Below are 22,499 nucleotides of genomic sequence, written 5' to 3'. Positions count from 1 at the left end.
TTGACTTGTGCTACCCATTCAAGCAGAACAAAGAGTTCATTTGTAAAGGTCATCGTGTAGGTCACTTGGTCCACATTACAGATTGGAGAAGGCAGGAAGGAACAGATATTGCTTCCTAGGATGCCAGTGTATTGAAGGATAAGGAAGCATCACCTGCCAATTAAAATGTATTAGCTGCAACTTACCCTAGCGTGCCTGCTGTGAGGAACACAACCCATAGGTATCCAAGGCCCAAGGTCGCAGTAAACACCACCATACCCACCAGGGCCATGAAATAAACCACCACTGTTGTCTGTCTGGAAGTAAAGGAAAGGAAGTTAGTAGGAAGTCCCCACATTTTTCTAATTGAGCACTGATCAGAACTGTTTTATGAAGCATAGTTGACAGATGTACTTCCTAACTCAAAGGTTTCTTTCCTCACAGTGGCAAGCAACTTAGTAACTGGTGAGAGGAAAGTCTCCATACACCAAGACCTTCCCATTTTCTTGTCCAGAGAAGAAAGTGAATGTGCATCCCTACACTGCATTCCAGGTGGAAAGAAGGTAAACAGGAGCATCAATAACATCTTTCTAAAAAGACAAATTCGAGGAAGAACTGTCTCGAAAAAGAGTTCTTGACATAATTATAGCTAGCCTTTGTAAAGTGCTTGAAGGGGGTTTGCAAAGTCCTTTACAACTATTATCACATATGATCCTCACCACAAGCCTGGGAGATAGGTGATATTATTATCCCCATTTTACAGATGAGAAAACTGAAGTAGATAAAAGTTTTGTGACTTGCCCAGGGTCACACAAATGGTAAGTTTCTGAAATTGGATTTGAATTCACATGTTCCTGACTCCAAGTCTGGATTTTCCTGACTGCGGGAATAAGACTCAGAGACTAAACAGTAGATTTCCAGAGGCAGCCCACTTTCACTACTGGGATTTGGTCCATTATTACTAACGAGTCAGGAAAAGGAAACAGCTAGATGACATAGTGGATAGAGGGCCAGGCCTGGAGACAGGAAGACTCATCTCCCTGAGTTCAAAACTGGCCTTAAATACTTACTAGCTGTGTGACCCTAGGCAAGTCACTTAACCCTGTTTGCCTCAGTTTCCTCATCTGCAGAATGGGCTAGAGAAGGAAACGGCAAACCACTCCATTATATTTGCCAAGAAAACCCAAAATAGGAAACACTTATAGTGGTGCATGCCTAAAAACAATTTAACAACAACAAAGTCAGAAGAGGGAAGGGTAGGGGAAATGGGGCCTGTATTTCCTCAATGTGAGTAGCTTGTAACATGGAAATTCCCTCCACTAATTCTGATTGACAATTCATCACTAACTTAGTCTTAGAAAATTGCCTAGGAATAATCGAAGATTAACTGACTTCACTCCATTAGAATAGAGTTTGGTTAGAAATGAGTTCTACTAGAAGTCAACACCATTGACTTCACTCCACTAGTATTTGTCAGAGATACTTGAATTCAGATCTTCTTGATTCCAAAGCTAGTCTCCTGTTGCTACACTACATGGGACTTTCAGTATCATTAATAATATTTAATATTTTAATTTAATTCATTAATAATATACAATAATTTTACAATTGATTTAATTAATTTTAATTTAATATTTAACCATGCCTTACAATTTACAGTATGCTTTCACATATATTGTTTCATCTGAACCTCACAATAATTCTATCAAATACAAAAGGCAGATACCATTATCCCAATGTTACAAATGAGGAAACTGAGGTCAAGTAGTAAAGACAGTTACATAGTGACATTTAGCTAGGAGATGACAGAGCCAGGGGCTTGTCTTCTATTCCAGTCCAACAGTGCTTACAACACTGTCCTTCTTTGCCCTGTCCTACGCAAAAGCAATAAAGTCATTCTCAATTCGACAACCAGAAATCATTCCATACCCCAGCACAACCAGTCTCGGTGTCCATAGTTAAGTAACAGCAACATGCGTGGATATTACAGAAGCAAGGATGTCATAGGAGATTGTGTGGTAAAGTAGAAAGCACAATGACTCTCAGGACAGAGCACCTGGGTTCAAATCCCAATTTTGCAACTTATGTGATGCTGGGCAAATTATATAATTTCTGTGGGCATCAATTTCCTGATTGGAAAAATTAGAGAGTGAAGTGAATGATCTTCTTTAAGGCCTCTTCTAGTGCCAAATCCTATGATTACGACAATTTTGCCTCCCTTTCTTGTGCAACCATGTGCAAATACTGGGTGACGGTGATGCTTTTGGTTCCTCTTCTGTCATCTGAGGCTATTTCCTGTTATAGCTTTGCATAGTCTCAGCAAACTGCAGTTTGTCTTCCTTAATCTGGTATTCTTTCAGGCAAAATAGCCTGCTCCAAAGAGGATTTATTCTCCTAACTCTAAAACTAAAGAAACAGGATACAACCCCATAAGAATCCTTGTCTCTTCTACAACTTTTCCCCTTCATCTATATCTCAAGGAAAAAGTATCACAGACTCACAGCCCAGACCATGCCATTGGGTCTTTGTGTAAAATGTAGACAGTGCAAACATTAAATTTATCTATTCTTTTAACTCATGTATTCCAACTGTCTCCAAAGACTTAAGAATGAATCCTACAGAGAGGGTAAAAGAGAACTGCACAATGAGTTGAAGCAGGCTACAACCTATAACTAACACAGAATTCAAAGGAAGAAAAGAAGTAAAAGATATACTCATTAATCATACGATAAGAAGGGGAGCCGGTCATGTGGCAAGAATTAGGACTTATTTGTGAAAAACCCAATTACAGTACCAGGAGGAAGAAAAGAAGGCCTTCAACAGATTAGGTGTACCTCCTATTGTGAATTAGTGTAAAGTATAAAAGGAATAATGATATTGTTATATAGTTATGTAGTAATAATAATAGCTATATTTACATAGCACTCACTAAACTATATTTATGTAGCACTATAGTACACTTTACCAGGTCCCATGCTAAGCACTTTAGGATTATTTTCTCATTTATCCTCACAATAATCCTGGGAGGTAGGTACTATTATTATCTCCATTTTACAGATGAGGAAACTGAGACAAACAGGTCACGTAGGTAGTATCTGAGGTCAAATTTGAACTCGGGTCTTCCTGACTCCAGACCCACCACTCTATCTGCTGCACCAACTAGCTGCCTCTAATATGAATGAATCCATGAGATCCCAGCTCTATTTGAATATTCAAATATCCCTGACACCCCTTCCTCTGATTGGTCAGCTCCTCCTCAAACCTCCATTTTAAGGAAAGTGCCAGGCCAGTCATGTTCACTCCTTTCTTCCTCTCTAAGCTCCATTTTTGACTCTCTGAACTTCTTTCTCCACCATGGCCCAACCTGGTTCCCCTTCCCTCTACCCCACTGCTGTTCAGCTGCCCCTATTAGAATGTGAGCCCCCTGAGGGTACAGGCTGTCCTGTTCTAGGAGTATTTGTATTCCTAGCACAGTGTCTGCCACGTAGTGCTTAAGAAATATGTATTTGTTTGACTTGATTTAACTATTGCTTTAGCATAATAGACAGAAATGAAGAGAATGAGATCACAAACTTATGAGGCAGAAGAAAAAGGTTCAGATTCTGACGTGGTTGCTGGGAAAACACCAGGGGTGGGGAATCTGCAGCTTGGAGGCCACATGTGGCCTTCTAGGTCCTCAAGTGTACCCTTTTCACTGAGTTCAAGTTTTACAGACCAAATCCTTTTATTATTTATTAAGGAATTTGTTCTCTGAAGTTTGGATTCAGTCAAAGGGTTGTACTTGAGGACCTAAAGGGCCACATGTGCTCTCCAGGCTGCAGATTCCCCACCTCTGGAACCTCTTCATTCCCTTTCTCCCTTAAAAACCTGATTCACCCTTGTGCCTCCACCTTTAGTCAATTCCTTTCTTCCCTTCTCTCTAGGATAAGCAACCTCTTCACTGCCTTAAAAACCCTTGGCACCTTCTTGCTGCTTGGTCAAGACCCCTAGGGTAAAACAGAAAGAGCATGGATCCCCAAATCCTGTGGGTTGGACTATATAACAACTAGCACTTATGTTGTCCCTACTATGTGCCAAGCACTTTACAAGTATCTCATTTGATACATACAGGCTGAGATCACTTCTCATTCTGAATCTGTACCTATTAGGCCACTATAGTAACTATTTCTCCCTACTCCACTTATTTTAGCTTAATTCTTGTATTACTTTCACATCACAAATGGTAGATGTTGATTTAAGGGCACATTTAGTGCTGCTTTTCCAAGGTGCCAGAGTTGTAAGTTATAATTTGGCTCACATCTGCTTCTTGTCCTTCTTTCTCCAAGGTTATTCCTTCCTGTGACAACAGAAAAGCCTTTCCTGATGCCACCACAAGCCCCAATTCTCCTCTAAACATCCTCATCTCTTTCCCAGCACACATCCAGTGCCCCAACCGTTTTCTTGACTGAAAAACATTTATCTACATCATTTTTCTAGAAGCTCAGAAATACCCAGGGGCTTCAATAAGGACACAGATCCTATTGATTCAGATTAAAGTGACAGTTGACTCAATGAGTTCTGGTTGCCTTTGGTTCTGAAAGAAGCTTTTGGTTGCCATAGGCATTGTGACCACAGAAATAGAATCCACTGAGCAGTCAGAAGCAGCTGGGACTGAACAGCCTTCTTCCTCTTCTGTTCCTTCCATTCCTCCCCACTAACCTTTCCACTTAAAAAAAAAAATAGCTGTGTATGCATAAGTAGTACAATGGGACCACTACTCTTATCACTCCCACAAGTTCATCAAGCAGTCAGTCAACAAGCATTTTTTAGAGCATTGTGCTAATTGCTGAGAATCATCTGTGCCAAGATGATAATTGTACCCTTAGAAGGTAATGAGAACACCAAGTGAGAGAGTACATAGAAAGAAAGAGAAGAGAACCCAGGATGAAGACAACCATGGTTAATGAATGTGAGTAGGAGGGAGAGGCAACAAAGGAAAATGAGGAGAGGTCTGACAAGTGAGAGAACCAGGAGGTTATAGCACCACAACTAGAAAATTTATCTGTGTACCAAAGGATATTCAATTTACCGTGTGCAGATTGAGGCAAAGAGACTAATTAGAAGGTTATTAGGATAGTCCAGTGAGTGGTGATGATGGATTGATCTAAGGATCTAGTAGGGTTTTCTACTTGGGAACAGTAGAAAGAGGGGGTAACAGTGGGAGGACACGGTAATATCATTTATAAGTTCTTCTAGGACAAGTGGGTTAGAGCGTGAGGATAAGGTAAAGTAAAACAAAGAGCATAATAGAGTTCTCAACTCCCTAAGGCCGCACCTTCTCTGCTTAAAACCAGGGGATCTGTCATAGACCTGATCATAGCACCGCGTTAACACTTCCTACCCCAGCATTGCCCGTCTGGCAAATGACTTTACCTCCCAACGTCCCAGACAATTCTGAACTAAAGAGCAGGAGCTGGTCTGTGTTGGCTTGCTTTTTTTTTAATCAAGAAATTCTCTATGCTAAATTTCTTACTTAGTAGTTAGCATAATGTGTGTCACAGAAAGCATTTACAAATGCTTGTTAAGAGATGGACTGACTATACCAATGAAATCACAGGTGCGATTCAATACACACTCACATATATGTATCTAAGTATGTATGTATGTGTAATTAGTGCTAATTATCTGGCTGTCAAGGCCCAATGGCATGGGGTTGGTGCTGAGGCCCAAAATTCTCTTTCTCTCCCAATCTCACCACAGTAAGCTCTGGAAAGAGGAAGAAACAATAGTCTGCTTTGGGAACAGCCAACGCCCTCCACCCTCGCACCACCACAACGATGCAAGCAAGAGATGTCAGGGGTGCTGTCAAGCTTCATCACAAGCAACGGAGTCTCACCAGTCCCTTCTTCATTTTGGAGCAGAAAAGGGAGGGCACTGCGCTAAATGCCTTACAAATATTATTATATCCTCACAACATCCTTACGAGGTGAACGCCATTATTCTTCCCATTTTACAACTGAGTCAGACACAGATAAGAAACGTGCCCAGTGTCTGAAGCCAGATCTGAACTCACGTCTTCTTGACCTCAGATCCAGCCCCACCCACCAGACCACCAAACCACCTGGTCTGACTAGCAGCACCCAAGAAGCTAGTTCATGAGTCTAACACTGTTCCTAACTACAGCGGGCAGCAACGGTTAGAGGCCCCAGCTGCTGCGCGCATCCCTTTCGAATGGCTTCTGACGGAGTTTCAAGCTGTAGTGGATTCTGTCAGTCAACGCACACTGCACAGCACACCATGTGTACCTAGTACTGTCCTGCTCTGTGGGCAGATTCAAAAGAAAGGAAAAGCTGAAGAGCTTCATACCCATTAGGTTAAGGGTTCAAACCTCAATTTCATGACCTTTAAAAAAATTTTGATAACTATTTGTGTATATATATATATATATATGTATATACATATATATGTGATGTTTGGATATAAATGTATAGCATATAATTTCTATATTTCGATAGCTGTAATTGGTTTCCTTTGTAATTCTATGCATTTTATATTATGTATTTACTTTAAAAAAACACATTATTCTGAAAAGGGGTCCATAGGCTCCTCCAGAAGCCACAGCAATCTATGACACAAAAATAGTTAAGAATCTCTGTTCTACATACTTGAAATCTCTTTAGTGATAAGGACAAAGGAATATAATAAAAATGATCAGAAAGTAACAGTGGAAAGTATCCTGGATTTGGATCAGAGGACCTGGGTTCAAATCCTGAGTCTGCCACTTATTGTTAGCCTCCCACAGCCATACCTGTATAACTTTGGGCACGTAGTTTAATCTCTTTGAGCCTCAGTTGGTCTGCTGGTCCCTTCTAGCTTTAAATCTATGATCCCATGGTACACAGACCCAAATACCTCCTCTGAGAAGACAGGCCAGAAAAACGTGAAATAAATGTCAGTGATTGGCCTTCCTCCCCCTTTTCTTTCTTTCCACCTCCTGCTCTTAAATGCAGCTCAGAGGCAAGAAAGGAAGCCTCACTCTGACTTTTCCCTTCACCACCTACATCCCCCTCCTTACTCTTACCCCCAAGGGCAGGGTATCCATTAATGAAATACCCAAAGAATAAAAGAGACTTACTTGTATGTTTTAGTTTTATCCAGCCAGATGCCTGAGATCATAGCCCCAACCATTCCTGTGATGATGATGGTCAGGCCAATTCTGCCAGCATTCACTTCTTCACCCTGAGATACACACACACATACACACATATGCACACTCAGATTTCGGAGCAACCAGGAGCATATAGATCAAAGGATTTTGAGACTAAAGACACAGAAATAAGTAATCTCCTCCACATGAAAATCAGCTGCCCATAGAAGCTGCCAGTGTGTCTGCTAAGCAGAGACAAGATACAGATTTCTCCATTTTCATGTTTTTTTTCAGCAGCAAATGTTGTGATGCAACAGGAACAGTGACTTCATCCCAGCCTTTTCAAGAGAGGTGTTCCTCATGTACCAACAATTAGGCTCCCGTTTCCAGAATTCACTGGTCCTACTTTAACTATGGAGAAACTAAGTCACAGAAGAATTTGGAGAAGAAGCTAAGTGGCCCATGAACTACCCACTCAAATCCTTGAGCAAATATCTTACTGGATAGTGGAAGATCACCATGCGATTCAGTAACGTTGATAGGGCATAGAAAGCACCAACATTCAAACCTGTAGAAGAGGGGGGAAGTATTAGGTCACATGCTATCTTTGCAGCAGCTACTGGTATAGGAGGCAAGAAGCATCATTGCCATTTCAATGGTTCTTAAAATTCCTGGAGAGCATTGCACTGGAAGTTCAGGAGTCTAGCATGGAGTCTAGACTCTTGACACTTATTAGTTGTGTGATCAAAGGAAAACTCACTAAGCTTATATGAGCCTCAGTATCCTCAAGTATAAAATGAGGATAATGATACTTTACCTGCCTCATATGGGGGGTTGTGAAGGAAGCTGCTGAAAAGGAGCAGTGCTTTAGAAATGTGAACCATGTAATACATCTATTTTGATCTACCCAATGGTTTCCCCAAAGAAACATTTATATAGTTACAAAAGACAAGAATCTTTATCAACATCTTATAGCATTTGGATTTCAATCTTCTTAATATTAACTGGGGAGTGTATGGTTGTTTTAATGCTACATTCCTCCAAGGATGGAATCAACAACATTCTTTTCTTTACTTTCTGCTAAGTTACATCACAGACTCACCTATTCCCTTCCTTAATCACATTTTTTTCAGAGTCCTTTAGACCACTGCACAAAGTGCTTCCCCTACTCCTTCCCTCTCCATGACACCTTCTTTACTCCCCCTCCCACAAAAGGCAACATAGCAGCATGTAGAGTGTGCTAAATTTGTAGTTTGAAACCCTGGGTATAAATTCTCTGATTCCTGTGTGATCAGAGGTAAATCAGTTAACCTCTCTTATCCTCAGTTTCTTCATTGTAAAATGAAGTTAGATGACTTCTAAGGTCCCTTCTAGCTCCAAATTCATTACTGTATGATTTCTGTCATATCTTTATTCATGGTGAGAGTTATTCAGGACTCCAAGAAATCCCTTCAAAATTTTGTTTAGATATACCAAAAAATTGTATTTGAGTGCAACTAATTGTTTTACTGGAACTCCAATATCTGAAGCTACCAATTTGATTGAGAACCAGCATTTTCCCTGCCCTGAGTTGTTCAAACAGCAAACTTTTGCTCCAAACTCAACTTCTAGCTCCTTCTCCAACCCAGATTCCATCTGAGACAAACTGCAAATAAGAAAGCAACTGTCTACTGTAATGTACTAGAAAAAGCGTTAGACTTAAGAGTCAAGAGATCTTGGTCCTAGTCCAGCTCTGGTATTAACAAAGATAGAAGACTTTAGGACAAGTAAGTCACTTAAACTCCCTGGATTTCCATCTGTAAAGCAAGGGGACTGGATTTAGTTAAATCAGTCCACAAGCATATATTAAGGGCCTACTTTGCCAGACCCTGCACTAAGCTCCATCAAGTTCCCTCTTCCCACAATAACATTATATTATTACTCAGACTGAGACTCCTGAACCCTACTCATGCTGCCAATCCAACCCTAATACGTAAAAGGTGGGAAAGTCAAAGATGCTTGTTCTGAGATTTGCCTGGGTGAGCAGACGAAGAAAGAGAAATGTTCCCATTTACATCCACGGGAGAGGAACTTACTGATGATTTTCCTATGCATAAGTTTGAAGATATTTAAAGGAACTCAAGAATTTTATTTTTCTTGGCTATTCTGTATTAAGCACATTCTTTGATTTTTCTACTTTGATGTGAAAAAACTAGAACTCAATATGCACAAGATCTGTATACTTATGGAGACTCTGCAGAAATCCTCCCCTCTTCCTAGCTTTCTTTTTCTGTTAAGGGCACAGCTATCCTACCAGGCACCAGATCTGCAACCTCAGAGTCATAACTGAAGTCATTTTCCTTCACCCTGCATATCCAAAAGGCCTTCTCTCCACTCAGAACTACCATCTCAGTTCAGACTCGTCACTTTTTCTCTGGATTATCCCAATAACCTCCTCACTTATCTCTCTATAGGCATTCCCCACTCCCCTCTTCTCTCCCTCCTTCACACAGCTGCCACACTCAGGTTTTGTTAAATCACAAGTCTAACCAAGGTACTCCCTGGCTCAAGACTTGCTTGTGCTTTCTTATTGCCTCTAGGATAGATAAAACACAAATTCCTCCTAACCTGGCTCACTTTGGCCATTTGAGGCTCACTGAGCTCTTCAGACACTCTCCATGCCATCCATATTGACCTTTTGAAGGTTCCATTGCACAGGGTTCTATGTCGTGTCCTTGAACATGCACACAAGCTGTTGCTGGGGCTTAGAATAGGGTCCCTCCTCACCTCCACTTCCTAGAACCTCTAGCTTCCTTTAAGACTCAGGTCAACTACCCTGCCTATAGGAGTCTCTCCTGATCCCCCAAGGCATTAATGTCCCTCAAAGTGCAAAATATATACAAAGGAAAAAAAAGTATTTCTCTGTGCACACGTAGTTTCCCCCTTGTTGAGGGCAAGGATTGTTTTATTTTTCACTTTGTGTTCCCTGTGCTTAGTAGCACTTTAATTGCTTATTTGAATGAATGAATGAGGCTCAGTAGCCCCTGGGCAAGTCACTGGGTTTGCCTCAGCTTCCTCATCTGTAAAACTGGGAATAATAATAGCATTTACATCCTAGGCTGTGGCTCAGCAGAGATAATATTTGTAAAGTACTTTGCAATCTTAAGGAGCTATCTATTTTTCAGAGTCCAATTCTTCATGACCCCATTTGAAGTCTTCTCGACAAAGATATTGGAGTGGTTTACCATTTCTTTCTCCAGTTTATTTTACAGATGAGGAAAATGAGGCAAACAGGGTTAAGTGTTAAGTGACCCCGGGTCACACAGCTAGTAAGTGTCTGAGGTCAGATATGAACTCAGGTCTTCCTGACTCTAGGCATGACTCCACTCCACCGAAGGCATCATCTAGCTTCCCCTAAAAGTGCTATCTAGATGTTAATTACTATGATTCTATACTCTTCCCCCTGAAGTCCTACCCTCTTCCTAACTTCCCTCACTATTCTCTTAAGTCTAGGGTACCACCACATTCCCAGTCACCCAGGCTTTCAGCCTAAGTGTTATCCTCAACTCCCCACTCTCTCCTATCCCTCATATTCAATCTGCTATTAAGACTAGTCGATTTGACCTTCAAAACATTTCTAAAATAAGACCTTCGTCTGTGCACTGGAAGTGCCACCATGTCGGTGTAGGCTCTCATCATGTCACACTGGGATGATTGCAATAGCCTGCTGGTTGATCTCTTCCTATTCCAATCCATTTTCTACCCAGCTGTTCAGCTGCTCATCCTAAAGCACAGGTCTGATCATTTCCACCCTTAGTCAATAAATTCCAGTGGCTCCCTACCACATAAAATCTTCTGTTTGGCTTTCAAAGTCCTTTATAACCGGGCCTTTACTTCACTTCCAGTCTTCTTATATCTTACTTCCTTTCACATACTCAGTGATCTTTGGTTGTTTTTTTTTTTTTGGTTTGTTTGTTTTGGGGTTTTTTTGCATAGGACAGTCCTGCTCCCAACTCAGACCATTTTCACTGGCTGACCACTATGCCTGAAATGCTGTCTTCTGAGCTACCTTGGCTTCCTATAAGTCTCAGCTCAAGTCCTATCTTGAGCAAGAAGCCTTTTCCAGTCTTCCTTAATCCTAGTGCCTTCCTCTGAGATTATCCCTTAAATTATCCTGTATGCATCATGTTTGTACATTGTTGTTTGCATGATCTCTCTACCATTAGACTGTGAACTTCTTGAGAGCAGGGACCGTTGTTTTGCTTTTTGTTGTATCCCAGTTATCCCAGCTCTTAGCACAGTGCCTAGAAAATAGTAGGCATTTAATAAATGCTAAGGGGCAGCTGGGTGGTATAGTAGATAGAGTGCTGGGCCTGGAGTCAGGAAGACTCATATTCCTGAGTTCAAATCTGGTCTCAGACATTTACTAGCTGTGCGACCCTAGGCAAGTCACTTAACCCAGTTTGCCTCAGTTTCCTCATCTATAAAATGAACTGGAGAAGGAAATGGCAAACTACTCTGCTATCTTCGCTAAGAAAACCCCAGATGGGGTCACAAAGAGTCAGACAAGACTGAAAGACCACTGAACAAAATAAATGCTTATTGACTAACTGACCCAAGCAGATCTTGGCTATCTCACAGGCTAGCCTCATCTGTGGGTCAGACCTGTTAGCAGTTAGCAGGCTGTGACCCAAGATTATTTCAGCAGGGTATGCGAACATCTTGAAGCCTCACTCTGAGGTAAGGCAGAATTAGGAAAAGTCATTTGAATGACACATTTTGGTTTAGTTTTTTTTCCTTTGAATTACAGCCCTTTTTGATTGTGGACTTAACCATTTTCAATGAATACAAACATTTCAACATACAAAGAACAAAAAAGATTGTATAGAAACTATGAACTTCTGTTGCATAGTTTTAAAAAATGTGTTATGTATGAATTTAATGAAGTGGTAATCAAAAACTCTTTGTGGCCCCTATCTGTACTAGTTTATCCTGTTCACTAAAAAAAAAGTTTTTTGATTTTTATTTTTGCTATTATCACTGTCCACTATTTGATACTCTTCTCCAAATAGACATCCTCCCTTGTAATAAATATATAATCAAGGAAGTGAATCAGCATCCAAATTTTGTAATTTTGGTAATTCAATAATTCTTAAGAAAGGACTTTAAATGCCAAGTTTAAATATCTACTCTGTACTCTACAATGTAGTGCAGAGTTTATCCTATAAACAGCATCTCTGACTTAATTGTCATCTATTATCTACCATAATAGATGTTATTCCCAAGACGTGAAACTAATTACATTTTAAGACATTTAAACAGTTCTAATTCTTCCATTTATTTATATATTATTTTAACTTTTTAAAAAATGTGAAGTTCCAAATTCTCTCCCTCCTTTCTGCCCCCACCCATCCACTGAGAAGGCAAGCAATCCAAACATCACTTATACATGTGAAATGATGCAAAACGTATTTCCATATTAGCCATATCATAAAAAAGCAAGAAAAATGAAGAAAGCAAAAAAAAATTATCTTTCCATTTGAACTCAGAGTTTACCAGTTCTCTCTCTGGAAGCGGACAGCATTTTTCATCATGAATTCTTCTGAATTGTCCTGGATCATTGTCTTGATCAGAGCAACTCAGTCTTCCACAGCTGATTGCTGTTACTGTGTACGATGATCTCCTGGTTCTGCTCACTTCACTTTGCTTCAGTTTATTTCCCTGGAAATTCTATTCATTGGAAGGAAAGGAGAGAAGGAAGGCAAGAGGAAGGGATGGAAAACTCACACTTTTTAAATTCCTATTATGTTCCAGGTATTGTGCTAAGCACTTTGCAAGTATGATCTCATTTTATCCTTACCTGTCTGGAAATGTGTCCGTCTGTCTCTGAGCTTTCGTTCATCACCTCTCTATTAGGTGAGTAGTTGGTTATATTTAGAAAGCAGAAAACCTGAGGGCTTACAGTCACTTACTAGACCAATTTTCAGTCCAGAAGCACCTGCCAATCATTTCCCCTTGACTCCCTTCAATCCTCAGGGACTTAGTTGTGCAGGCTGTCAAATGCTCACACTAGTCCCCTTCCGAATACTCTCAGCATGAGCCCAACTATCTGACCTACAGCTTGGAGGACAGGCCTATATGAAGGCAAGACGAGCCCTCAACAGCTTCATCTGAGGTGAAGAGACAACACCTCACTCCGTCCCCATCCCTATGCACCCTGTGCTCGATACAGCAACGTTACACCAGGCATAACCCTTCCTCTCACATTTAAGCCTATGGTGAGGGACAGGATTAGCACAAGCATCTGAGATATTCTCCTGGGACATGGCCAGTGTAGGAAATTTGCTTACCCAATTATTTGTTACATGGGTTTTGTTTTTGTTTTCTCATTGGGGTGGGGGAAAGGTGGGAAGGAAAAAAAGGAAATACTCGTCATTGAAGCAATTACCAAAAAATAAAAGATTGGTTGATAGCAGTTGTTACTGTGCTCTGGCTCTGACAATTTTCTTTTTAGAGAATTCAAACCAGCTCAGACCTTCTCTCATTCCAAGACAGCATTATAATTACGAATTGTTGGCTCAAACTAAAGAGCATATGGAAAATGCAGAGAAGTTATCCCCCTGGGGGAGGAGAGACCCATGCCCAATAGTGCTCTGGGTTTATATGGAATCTTTCTTCTAAACATTATTCACATGGGGCCCTCAGAGCAGGTGGGAAGTAGATTTTATTACTACTCTTCTTTTGGAAGGGAAAAGAGATTTTCAGAGAGGTAAATAAATTATTCGAAAGTATATTTTGTTCCCCAGTTGATAAATGGTCAAAGGATATTAGGCAGTTTTCAGCTGAAGAAGTTAAAGCTATCTACAGGCATATGGAAAAAATGCTCTAAATCATGATTGATTTGAGAAATACAAATTAAAACAACTCTGAGATACCTCCTCATACCTATTAGGTTGGCTACTATGACAAAAAAGGGAAAATGATAAATGGAGAAGATGTGGGGAAATTGGCACACTAATGCGTTTTTGATGGAGTTGTGAACTGATCCAACCATTCCTGAGAGCAATTTGGAACTATGCTCAAAGGGCTATAAAACTCTGCATATATCCTTTGATCTGGCAATATCACTACTAGTATCCCAAAGAGATTATAAAAAGGGAAAAGGGCTCACATATGTAAAAATATTTGTAGCAGCTCTTTTTGTGGTGACCTAGAATTGGAAATTGAGGGGATGCCCATCAAATGGGGCATGGCTGAACAAGCTGTGGTATATGAATGTAAAGGAATTCTAGTATGATATAAGAAATGAGCAGGAGGATTTCAGAAGAACCTAGAAAGACTTAGATGAACTGATGCTGAGTGAAGTGTGCAGAACCAGGAGAACATTGTATGTGGTAACAGTAACATTGTTTGATGATCAGCTTTGATAGACTTAGCTCTTCTCAGCAATGCGAGGATCACACACATTTCAAGAGACTCATGACAGAAAAAGCTCTGCACATCCACAGAAAAAACTGTGGAGTCTGAATACAGATTGAAGCATACTATTTTCTCTTTTTTTGTTGTTTTTTCTTTCTCGTGTTTTTTCCCTTTTGTTCAGATTCTTTTTTCACAACATAACTAATGTAGAAATATGTCTAATATGATTGTACATGTATAGCCTATATCAGATTGCATGCCATCTTGGAAAGGGGTGAGGGGAGGGAGGAAAAAATTTGGAACTCAAAATCTTATAAAAGTAAATATTAAAAACTATCTTTACATGTAATTGAAAAAATATAATACTGTTAAGTGGCAATAATAAATGATAAAGTAAGAAAAAAGGAATGGCAGCGTGAAGCAGAACTAGTCACTAAGAATCAATTTCACTTAGCTCAAATCCTCAGCTTCTAGCCTTGGCAGATGCACATCACTGGATCTTACAGTACCATCTGGTCAAGCCTATTCAAATCTGACTCAGTCACTCAGTCAATCAGTAAGCATGTCCCACCAACAATCGCCTATCATGTGCCAGTCACTCTATTGGGTATTGGGGGAAAGAAGACAAAAATAAAACAGTTTCTCTCTTCAGAGAACTTACGTCTTAATATACAAGACATAATACATATAAATAATTTTATATATAATATAGAAAAATAAATGCAACATATGCTGTGAGGAGGTGCTATAGTTGGGAAGTTAAGGAAAAGCTTTATAATAGAAGTTGTTCATCTCTGAGAAAGTAGCTTTTTATCATATTATTATAATTAATTATTACAGAATATAATTATATAATTATTAATAATCATAATATTATAATATTGTGCTAATTACATTTCAATAAAATTAGTTGTCTTTGTAAAAAGAAAAAGTATAATCCAAAGAGCCAAAAACAAAACTCGAACCTTCTATTACCAATTTTATCCAATCTAAACTCCTCAGTCTAGAATTCGAGGCTTTCTACACTTGATTTCCTCTGACCTCTAGTCCTCCAGACTCGTACCACTCCTACCCCCAGGAATATTGTCTGTAAATATGGTACTCAGTTCTCTTTTTAGGAGAGGAAAATCCAAAAGAGACAGAATTTTTACCACTTTTACACACACACACACACACTCAACTGGTTGAGCAGAGTAAAAGTAAATGTACTGGTATAGGTTCAATATATGAACCTTTAATCTGTGCTAATTATTATCACCTTTCCTCCCCCAGGAGATCCAACGTACAAGTTCAAATTGAGGGAATAACCCTGTGGGAACATTATATTTGTTTGGACCTGTGATTTCATTGGTGCAAGAAACTTTCATCAAGGAAATGCCCCCTACCAATGCAAATCAGCAGCTTGTCTATAACAGAGAGTCTTGGTTTTCTAGTTGCCTGGGGCACTGAGAAGTCAAGCCTTCTCAGGGTCACGTTGTTGTGTCCCTATCAAAGAGGATCAATGATATGAAGGGTGTAAAGACAGGGCAGGAGGCAGGACTTGAATCCAGATCTTCTGGCTCTGAGGCCATTTCTTATATCACACTGGCTAATATACAAATAAAAAAGCAGACCACTTTTCACAGAAACCTATGTGGTACAACTGTGGGATCAATTCAGGAATAATTCAAACTGTTCCACCGTGCATATATTAAGAGCCAAGACCGAAAGAAAGAAAAAAGGCAACAACATATACTAATAATAGCTAACATCGGTATAGTGCTTTAAGGTTTACCTCTGCTCTTACATACATTATCACGTTTGATTCTCACAACACCGTTGGGTAGGTGCTACTTTTATCCCCATCTTACAGCAGAGGGAACTAAGGCTAAATGTGGCTCCTCCATTTATTACGTAGTTAATGTGTTTGAAGTAGGATTTGAATCCTGGTCATCCTGATTCTAAATCTCATGCTCTATCTACTCCACCACTGGGCAAGAAGCCCAGTAGAGAATAGTCAATGGGTAATCTAACACTATTACCACAAGTAAGACTTACTCCATATCAAGAAAGCGAACTAATGAAATAGGCCTTGAAGCCAGACTAAGATTAATAAAGAACAGCCTGAAGTCAAAAATCTAACAGATGGAAGTCCACCACCTCTAAATTCCAAGCTCCAACCATAAAATCAGGAAATAGGTGGGCCTTATTCCAAAATATGGTGCAAGCCCCTAGTCCTCCACCATCAACTCCAGAAAACTGACACAGTACATAGTAGGCACTTAATTAATTGCTGTTGGATTTGAAATACCTGATTTGACCCCTGGTCTCCTAATGTCAAGTCTAGCACTCAGTCTCCTTCACTACACTCACAGGAACACTGAGGCAGGGGAGTACAAGAATGATTATCTCCATGAGGAAACTGACACTCAGAAAGGTAAATGATTTGTCCAGGGTCATACAGGTAGTAAGCACAAGTCCAGGTCTCATCTCTCCAAGATCTGTGCTCTTTGTACTTCTGTCTGTCTGCCTAGAGGAGAATACATTATGATGATCTCTGAGCCTTTACTTCTACCCTCAGGAATCCTTCTCTGGTTTATCAGGTGTGAATCAACAAGATGATTAGTTTTTTATGGGCAAACAGCTAAGGCTAACACATCTGATTACTTATTATGAACCCCCCTATCCCCTCCCCTCACCCCCACTGTAGATCTAAATAAAATAGGTACAAATACAAGTTAGATTAATTTAACTGTTAGTTTTTGGCCCTTAAGGACAAATAGTAATAAATAGCTTCTACAGACACTAGAATCAACTTCAGAAGCTCAGATGTAAAGGTAATGAGCCGGAAGTACTATAGTAAGGAGAAGGGAAGAGGAACAAGGGAACAAGCATTTATTAAGTGCCTACTATGTGCCAGGAAGGGCAGCTTGGTATTGTAGTGGATAGAATGCCAGGTCTGGACTCAAGAAGACTCATCTTCTGGAGGTGGAATCTGGCCTCAGAAACTTACTAGCTGTATGAGGAGCCTGGGCAAGTCATTTCACCCTCTTTGCCTCAGTCTTCTCATCTGTAAAATGAGTTGGAGAAGGAAAGGGCAAACTACTCCAGGATCTCTGCCAAGAAAACCCCAAATGGATCTGAAAACAACTGAATAACAACACAAAATGTGCTAAGCTGTGGGGGAAGTAGTATTATGATTTCCATTTTACAGTTGAGGAAATTAAGGTAAATAGAGGTTAAGTGACTTGCCCGAGTCACAAAGCTTATAAGGTCAAATTGGAACTCCGTTCCTCCTGCTTCCTGTCTCGGTGCTCTATCTGCTATGCTACCTAGACAGTGGAGTCTAGGTGATTCTTTCATGGAGATGTTATAGAGAGAGTTCACTGCTCTGGTCGCCTTTGGGCTACATGATCTCTAAAACGTTCAGATTCTGTGATTATTGTCTTGTAGTAACCTCCTTAAAGTCTTATTAACTTCCTGTTTAATAAGTTAAGCAGATGAATGGGAGAGATTCCAAGGTGCAGGATTAAAGATAACTAGAAGGCATTCTGCCCAATGAGAGGGTCAGCAATCTAAGCTTTCAAAAATAGAGGAGGGTTTTCTTTGCCTCCCAGAAATGGGTTCTCATGTGACCATTGACCTCCTTCCTCCTAGAACATTACATTTGTGGGGTTTTTTTTGCTTCTATGACTTAGTACCCTGGCCCTACAACAACTACCACTACACCCTTGAAGATTACCGCCTATAGAACAAGACTTGTGCCCAGTCACCATTACATCATTTGTCATCATTTTTTTAAATGGAATAGTTATTAAGTGCTCATCTGCACATGACTATCTGTCATTGCATTGTGAATTTCAATCTAGCCTTTGTGTCAGGGTAAGGTAGACGTCCTGACTCTCCAAGTTCAGTGCACCAAAGGTATTTAATTGCTGAGAAGGCTAAATTTTCATTCCCTTTCCATTTTTCTTAAAGTTAAGTGCTATAACAGGCAGTTAGCTATCTCCAGAAGCACTTCATCTTCAGTCCTGGAAAGGGAAGAACCCTCACCAAATCATTCTTGATCATCAGGTCCAAAACAAACATCAATTAAGCACCCACTCTGTGCAAGGCACCGGAGGTAGAATTTCAAAACAAACAAGCAAAAAGATGTTTTCTACTCCCCCAAAAATTACTTTCTCAGGAATGGGTGGAGGGATATGAGATGCCAACAGATAAGCATATAGCTAGAAACTAGAGGGCAATTATACTAACATCCAGGGGTATAGGAGAGGCCTTCCACAGGAGGTGCTACATGAGCTGAATCTGAAAGAAAAGTAGGAGGTAAAGGTGAGAAGAAAATACATTTCAGGTATGATATGTGAACACCTTCTCCCTTTGCTTAAGGAGAGGTGTAGGAGCTGCTGTGATCTGGAATGAATTTAGTCCAGAAGACTTGGGGATTGAGTGTTATTTCTAATAACTCACAGATTTGTCTCAAAGTGTGGTCTGACTGAGGGTACCTAAGACTCTTTCAGGGGGAACACAAAGTCCAACCTATTTGCATAATACTAAATTGTTCTAATTTCTAATATAGTAAATATCAATTTGTCTGTCTACAAATGCTCCTGGGAGGAGGATCCTAAGTTTCTAAGAATGTAAAGGGGTCCTAAAACAAAGAAGTTTGATAACTGCTGTATTACCCTATATTTCTCACGTGAAGGATGGATTTGTTTTTAAGCCAATTACAGTTCAGGGAGCAAATCTGGGGAGAGGTCCATACATTCCTAGAAACCAGAGATCGTCAATTTGCTGGCATAGCAGAGAAATGGCAACCGCTGAGAAACTAATCCAGTATGCAAGTGATAGATTAGAAAGAAGTCAAACAACGATCAAGTGGGGCTTGGCCTGGGGCCTATTGTTGGCCAATCATTAAGAGCAGAGTTATTTGGGTTTAAGGTGTGGTCATTAAGGAAAAAAAAATTTAACTTGCAAAGAACAAGATATCTTGCTAGATTTCAGCAATGGAAATTTACTTTCCTTTGGGCAGAGCACCTGCAGGTAAGGGAGGGAAGAAGGGAGGGAGAGAGGGAAGAAGGAATGAAGGAAGGCAGGAAGGCAGGCAGGCAGGTGGGCAGGAAGGAAGGAAAGAAGGAAAGCAAAGGAAGGCAGGAAGTGAATGGGAACAGATTTAGTGAAGACTTCTCAGGAATATGGAGTCTTCTCCCTGGAGTGGAAGAGACCTTAGGCCCAGGTTTCCATTCCTCCAGTCAGGTGATTTCCATATAAGGCTATGTATTGTATTAGGATCAATGATTGCATATGACTCACTAACTCCTCAATACCTAATTTGCATACGAGCATGCAGTCTGCAGTCCTCACACAGCTCCACCTGATTTGCATAAGCTCTCAATGCCCAATTTGCATGAGTCATCAATGCTTCATTTGCTGTATTTTCAATGCCTACTTTGCATATAATGACGTGTATTTTCTCGGGCTTTGTAATGTCCAGGTGCGGGAAATTTGAACCGGGTTTCAAAAGGGATTGGTTAGATTTCACACCTAGAATGTAAGACCTTGCTTCTCAGCCAATGAGAATAATAGTCAGCGGTGGGAGGGGGATTTTCCCATCAGGGTCTATATAAAATGCCATTCTGCTTCTGTAAGGGGCCTCCCTACTCCAGCTTTGCTGGGGAAGGGACTGCTCGGTTTCTCATGAGAACCGAATAAAGGAGATTTTCTGTTTTTACCTTGAGACGCCTCTGAGCAGTCAATTTGAGTAAGGGGGGTTGTGCTTTCCCCCCCACACAGAAGGAAGGAAGGAAGGCAGGCAGGCAGGCAGGCAGGCAGGCAGGCGGGGGAAGGCTGTGTTGCCTAGCTGACCAGTTGAGTTCCCGGTGGGGCAACACCTACTAATATTCATAGAGGTTCTTGTTTGAGTCAAAAGATGGCCTAATTTGCCTTCATAAAAGAATCAATCAGGGACACAGGACCCTCAGAGTTTCTGGCCAGAATCCCTTCAAAATGTAGAGAAACACTGTTCATGTGAAATTCTATTATGGATTTTGTTTTCACTACCATGGAGAAACTCACTGCTGGGGTGAGAACAGTGGGAACCTTGGAGGGACGTGTGCTAGAATTTGTGATGAAGAAGAGAATAGGGCATATTTTGCCATTTACCTGAGATTTGGGAAGAACAGTAGGGTTCAGAAGAAGGGTAGGCAGATAGGAGTCTACTAAGGACTAAAATTTTTCAAAGGAAGTTCAGCTGAGGAGGGATGAGAGGCTCTCAAGAATGCAATTCTGAAAATGCAAAGGGAAACATTTCTAATGAGGGAAGGAGAATTATCTGAAGAGAACAATGTCCCTACGCAGAGCACTTGCCAACCAATTTAGATTTTTTAAAAGATCTATGCAGGAGATGGAAGCAAGAACAGGTAACAGACCATAAATACCAAAGAGAATAGTGTCAGAAGCACAAAAGCAGAGAATGAACTGACACTAGGGAGAGGAAAAAGGTTGTTGTTTCATCATTTTGGGTGAAAGAAGAGGATCAAAGAAAGGATAGGTGTGAATGGGACAATGAAACCAACCCAGTAACAGGGAGAAGCAGATTTGCCCAATCCTTCATCTTCATTTTGCTTCTATTTTCCCTACCAAGGAGAATGACTTTGCTCTGGAAAGGCCAGAATAAAATGACTGGTGGGAAGTGGATCCCTGTGATAAATAAGGAGCTAGCTAAATAAAAGAGCACCTAGCTACCCAGATGAGGACTAGGCAGTGCCGGAATTTCTGCATCACTCTCACTATTTTAAAGATTAGGGAGGGTGGGAGAGGTACTACCAGACAGGAGAAGAACAGATGCCTCAATTTTCCAAAAAAAAAAAAAAGGAAAAAGATAAAGTCTATAAACTATATATCTATGGTCTTCAATTCTGGGAAAGATTCTATCTCAGATCAATAAAGAGACAGCAAATGAACATCTAGAAAAGAAAATGTGATCACAAAGAGAGGGCATGGCTTCAGTCAAGGACACATTATGCCAGATTAACCGTATTTCCTTTTCTGAGTGACTTTTTGAGTTACTAACTTGAGAAGTCAGTGGAATGCTGTCCATATCATTTAACTAGATTTTGTCAAAGTAATGAAGTATTTTACCCTAACCTTGTGGGGGAAAATACAGGAGAAATGGTAGTGGAATGTGATGGACTTGGAAATAACGGAGTAGCCAGCTGAAATACTATTCTGTAGCAACTTGGGAAGAGATCTCCAATGAGTGTCCCAGGGATCTGCCTTAGGCATTGGGCTATTTAACACTTTTATCAATGACTTTGAATAAAAATGGAGGTCATATTTACCCAAACTGCAGTTGACAGAAAGCTAGGCTCTCACGCAGGATGACAGAGGCTCCAGAAAAAACTTAACAAGTTAGGGCAGCCATTCTCTAAGGGAGATGTGGGGACCCCTGGACACTCCTTCAAAGGACTCTATGAGATCAAAGCTATTTTCAAAATAACACTGAGTCATTTAGATTTCTAACACGGTAAATATCAATAGATATAACCCACATAATGAAAAGTTCTTGGGGTGAGGCTTAATAATTTTTTAGAGTGTAAAGGAGGCAAAAAAGTTTGAGAACTGCTAAGCTAGAACGCTGGCGTACATCTCATAAAATGTAATTCTTATGTAAATAAAGTAAATACAATGTCCATACCCTTTGACCTCAAAATTCCACTGCTTAGTCATATACCACCCCCCCAAAAGGTTCCCGTATTCATAGCACATTTGTGATAGTAAAAACTGCCCATAATTTCGAACATGGCTAAACAACCTGGTACAACATTGTAGTGGGATGCTACTATGCTGTATGTAAGAAATGACAAATATGGTGGACACAGCGAAGTTTGGAAAGACTTAAATGAACTTATGCCCAGTGAAGACTTAAGTGAACTTATGCCCAGTGAAGACTTAAGTGAACTTACGCATTGAAGACTTAAGTGAACTTACGCACAGTGAAGTAAGCAGAACCAAGAAA

General features: G+C 40.4%; 1 protein-coding gene across 2 annotated transcripts in view; it reads right to left on the bottom strand.

Moving 5' to 3' along the window:
- FLVCR2 (FLVCR choline and putative heme transporter 2) overlaps positions 1-22,499 on the bottom strand; it is a 78,425-nt gene that overhangs the window by 10,148 nt on the left and 45,778 nt on the right. For both annotated transcript variants that reach the window (XR_011970266.1, XM_072623521.1), the window contains exons 4-6: positions 7,606-7,673; positions 7,094-7,197; positions 186-296 (exon numbers count right to left, since the gene is read on the bottom strand). Coding sequence is in view for 1 of the 2 variants with exons in the window: in XM_072623521.1 (XP_072479622.1) it covers positions 186-296; positions 7,094-7,197; positions 7,606-7,673 (283 nt within the window). In the remaining variant the exon portion in view is untranslated. The remainder of the gene's footprint in view (positions 1-185; positions 297-7,093; positions 7,198-7,605; positions 7,674-22,499) is intronic.

This window comes from Notamacropus eugenii, chromosome 7 (genome assembly GCF_028372415.1).
Source record: "Notamacropus eugenii isolate mMacEug1 chromosome 7, mMacEug1.pri_v2, whole genome shotgun sequence".
Lineage (NCBI taxonomy): Eukaryota > Metazoa > Chordata > Mammalia > Diprotodontia > Macropodidae > Notamacropus > Notamacropus eugenii.
This window is presented reverse-complemented; position numbering and strand designations above follow the sequence as displayed.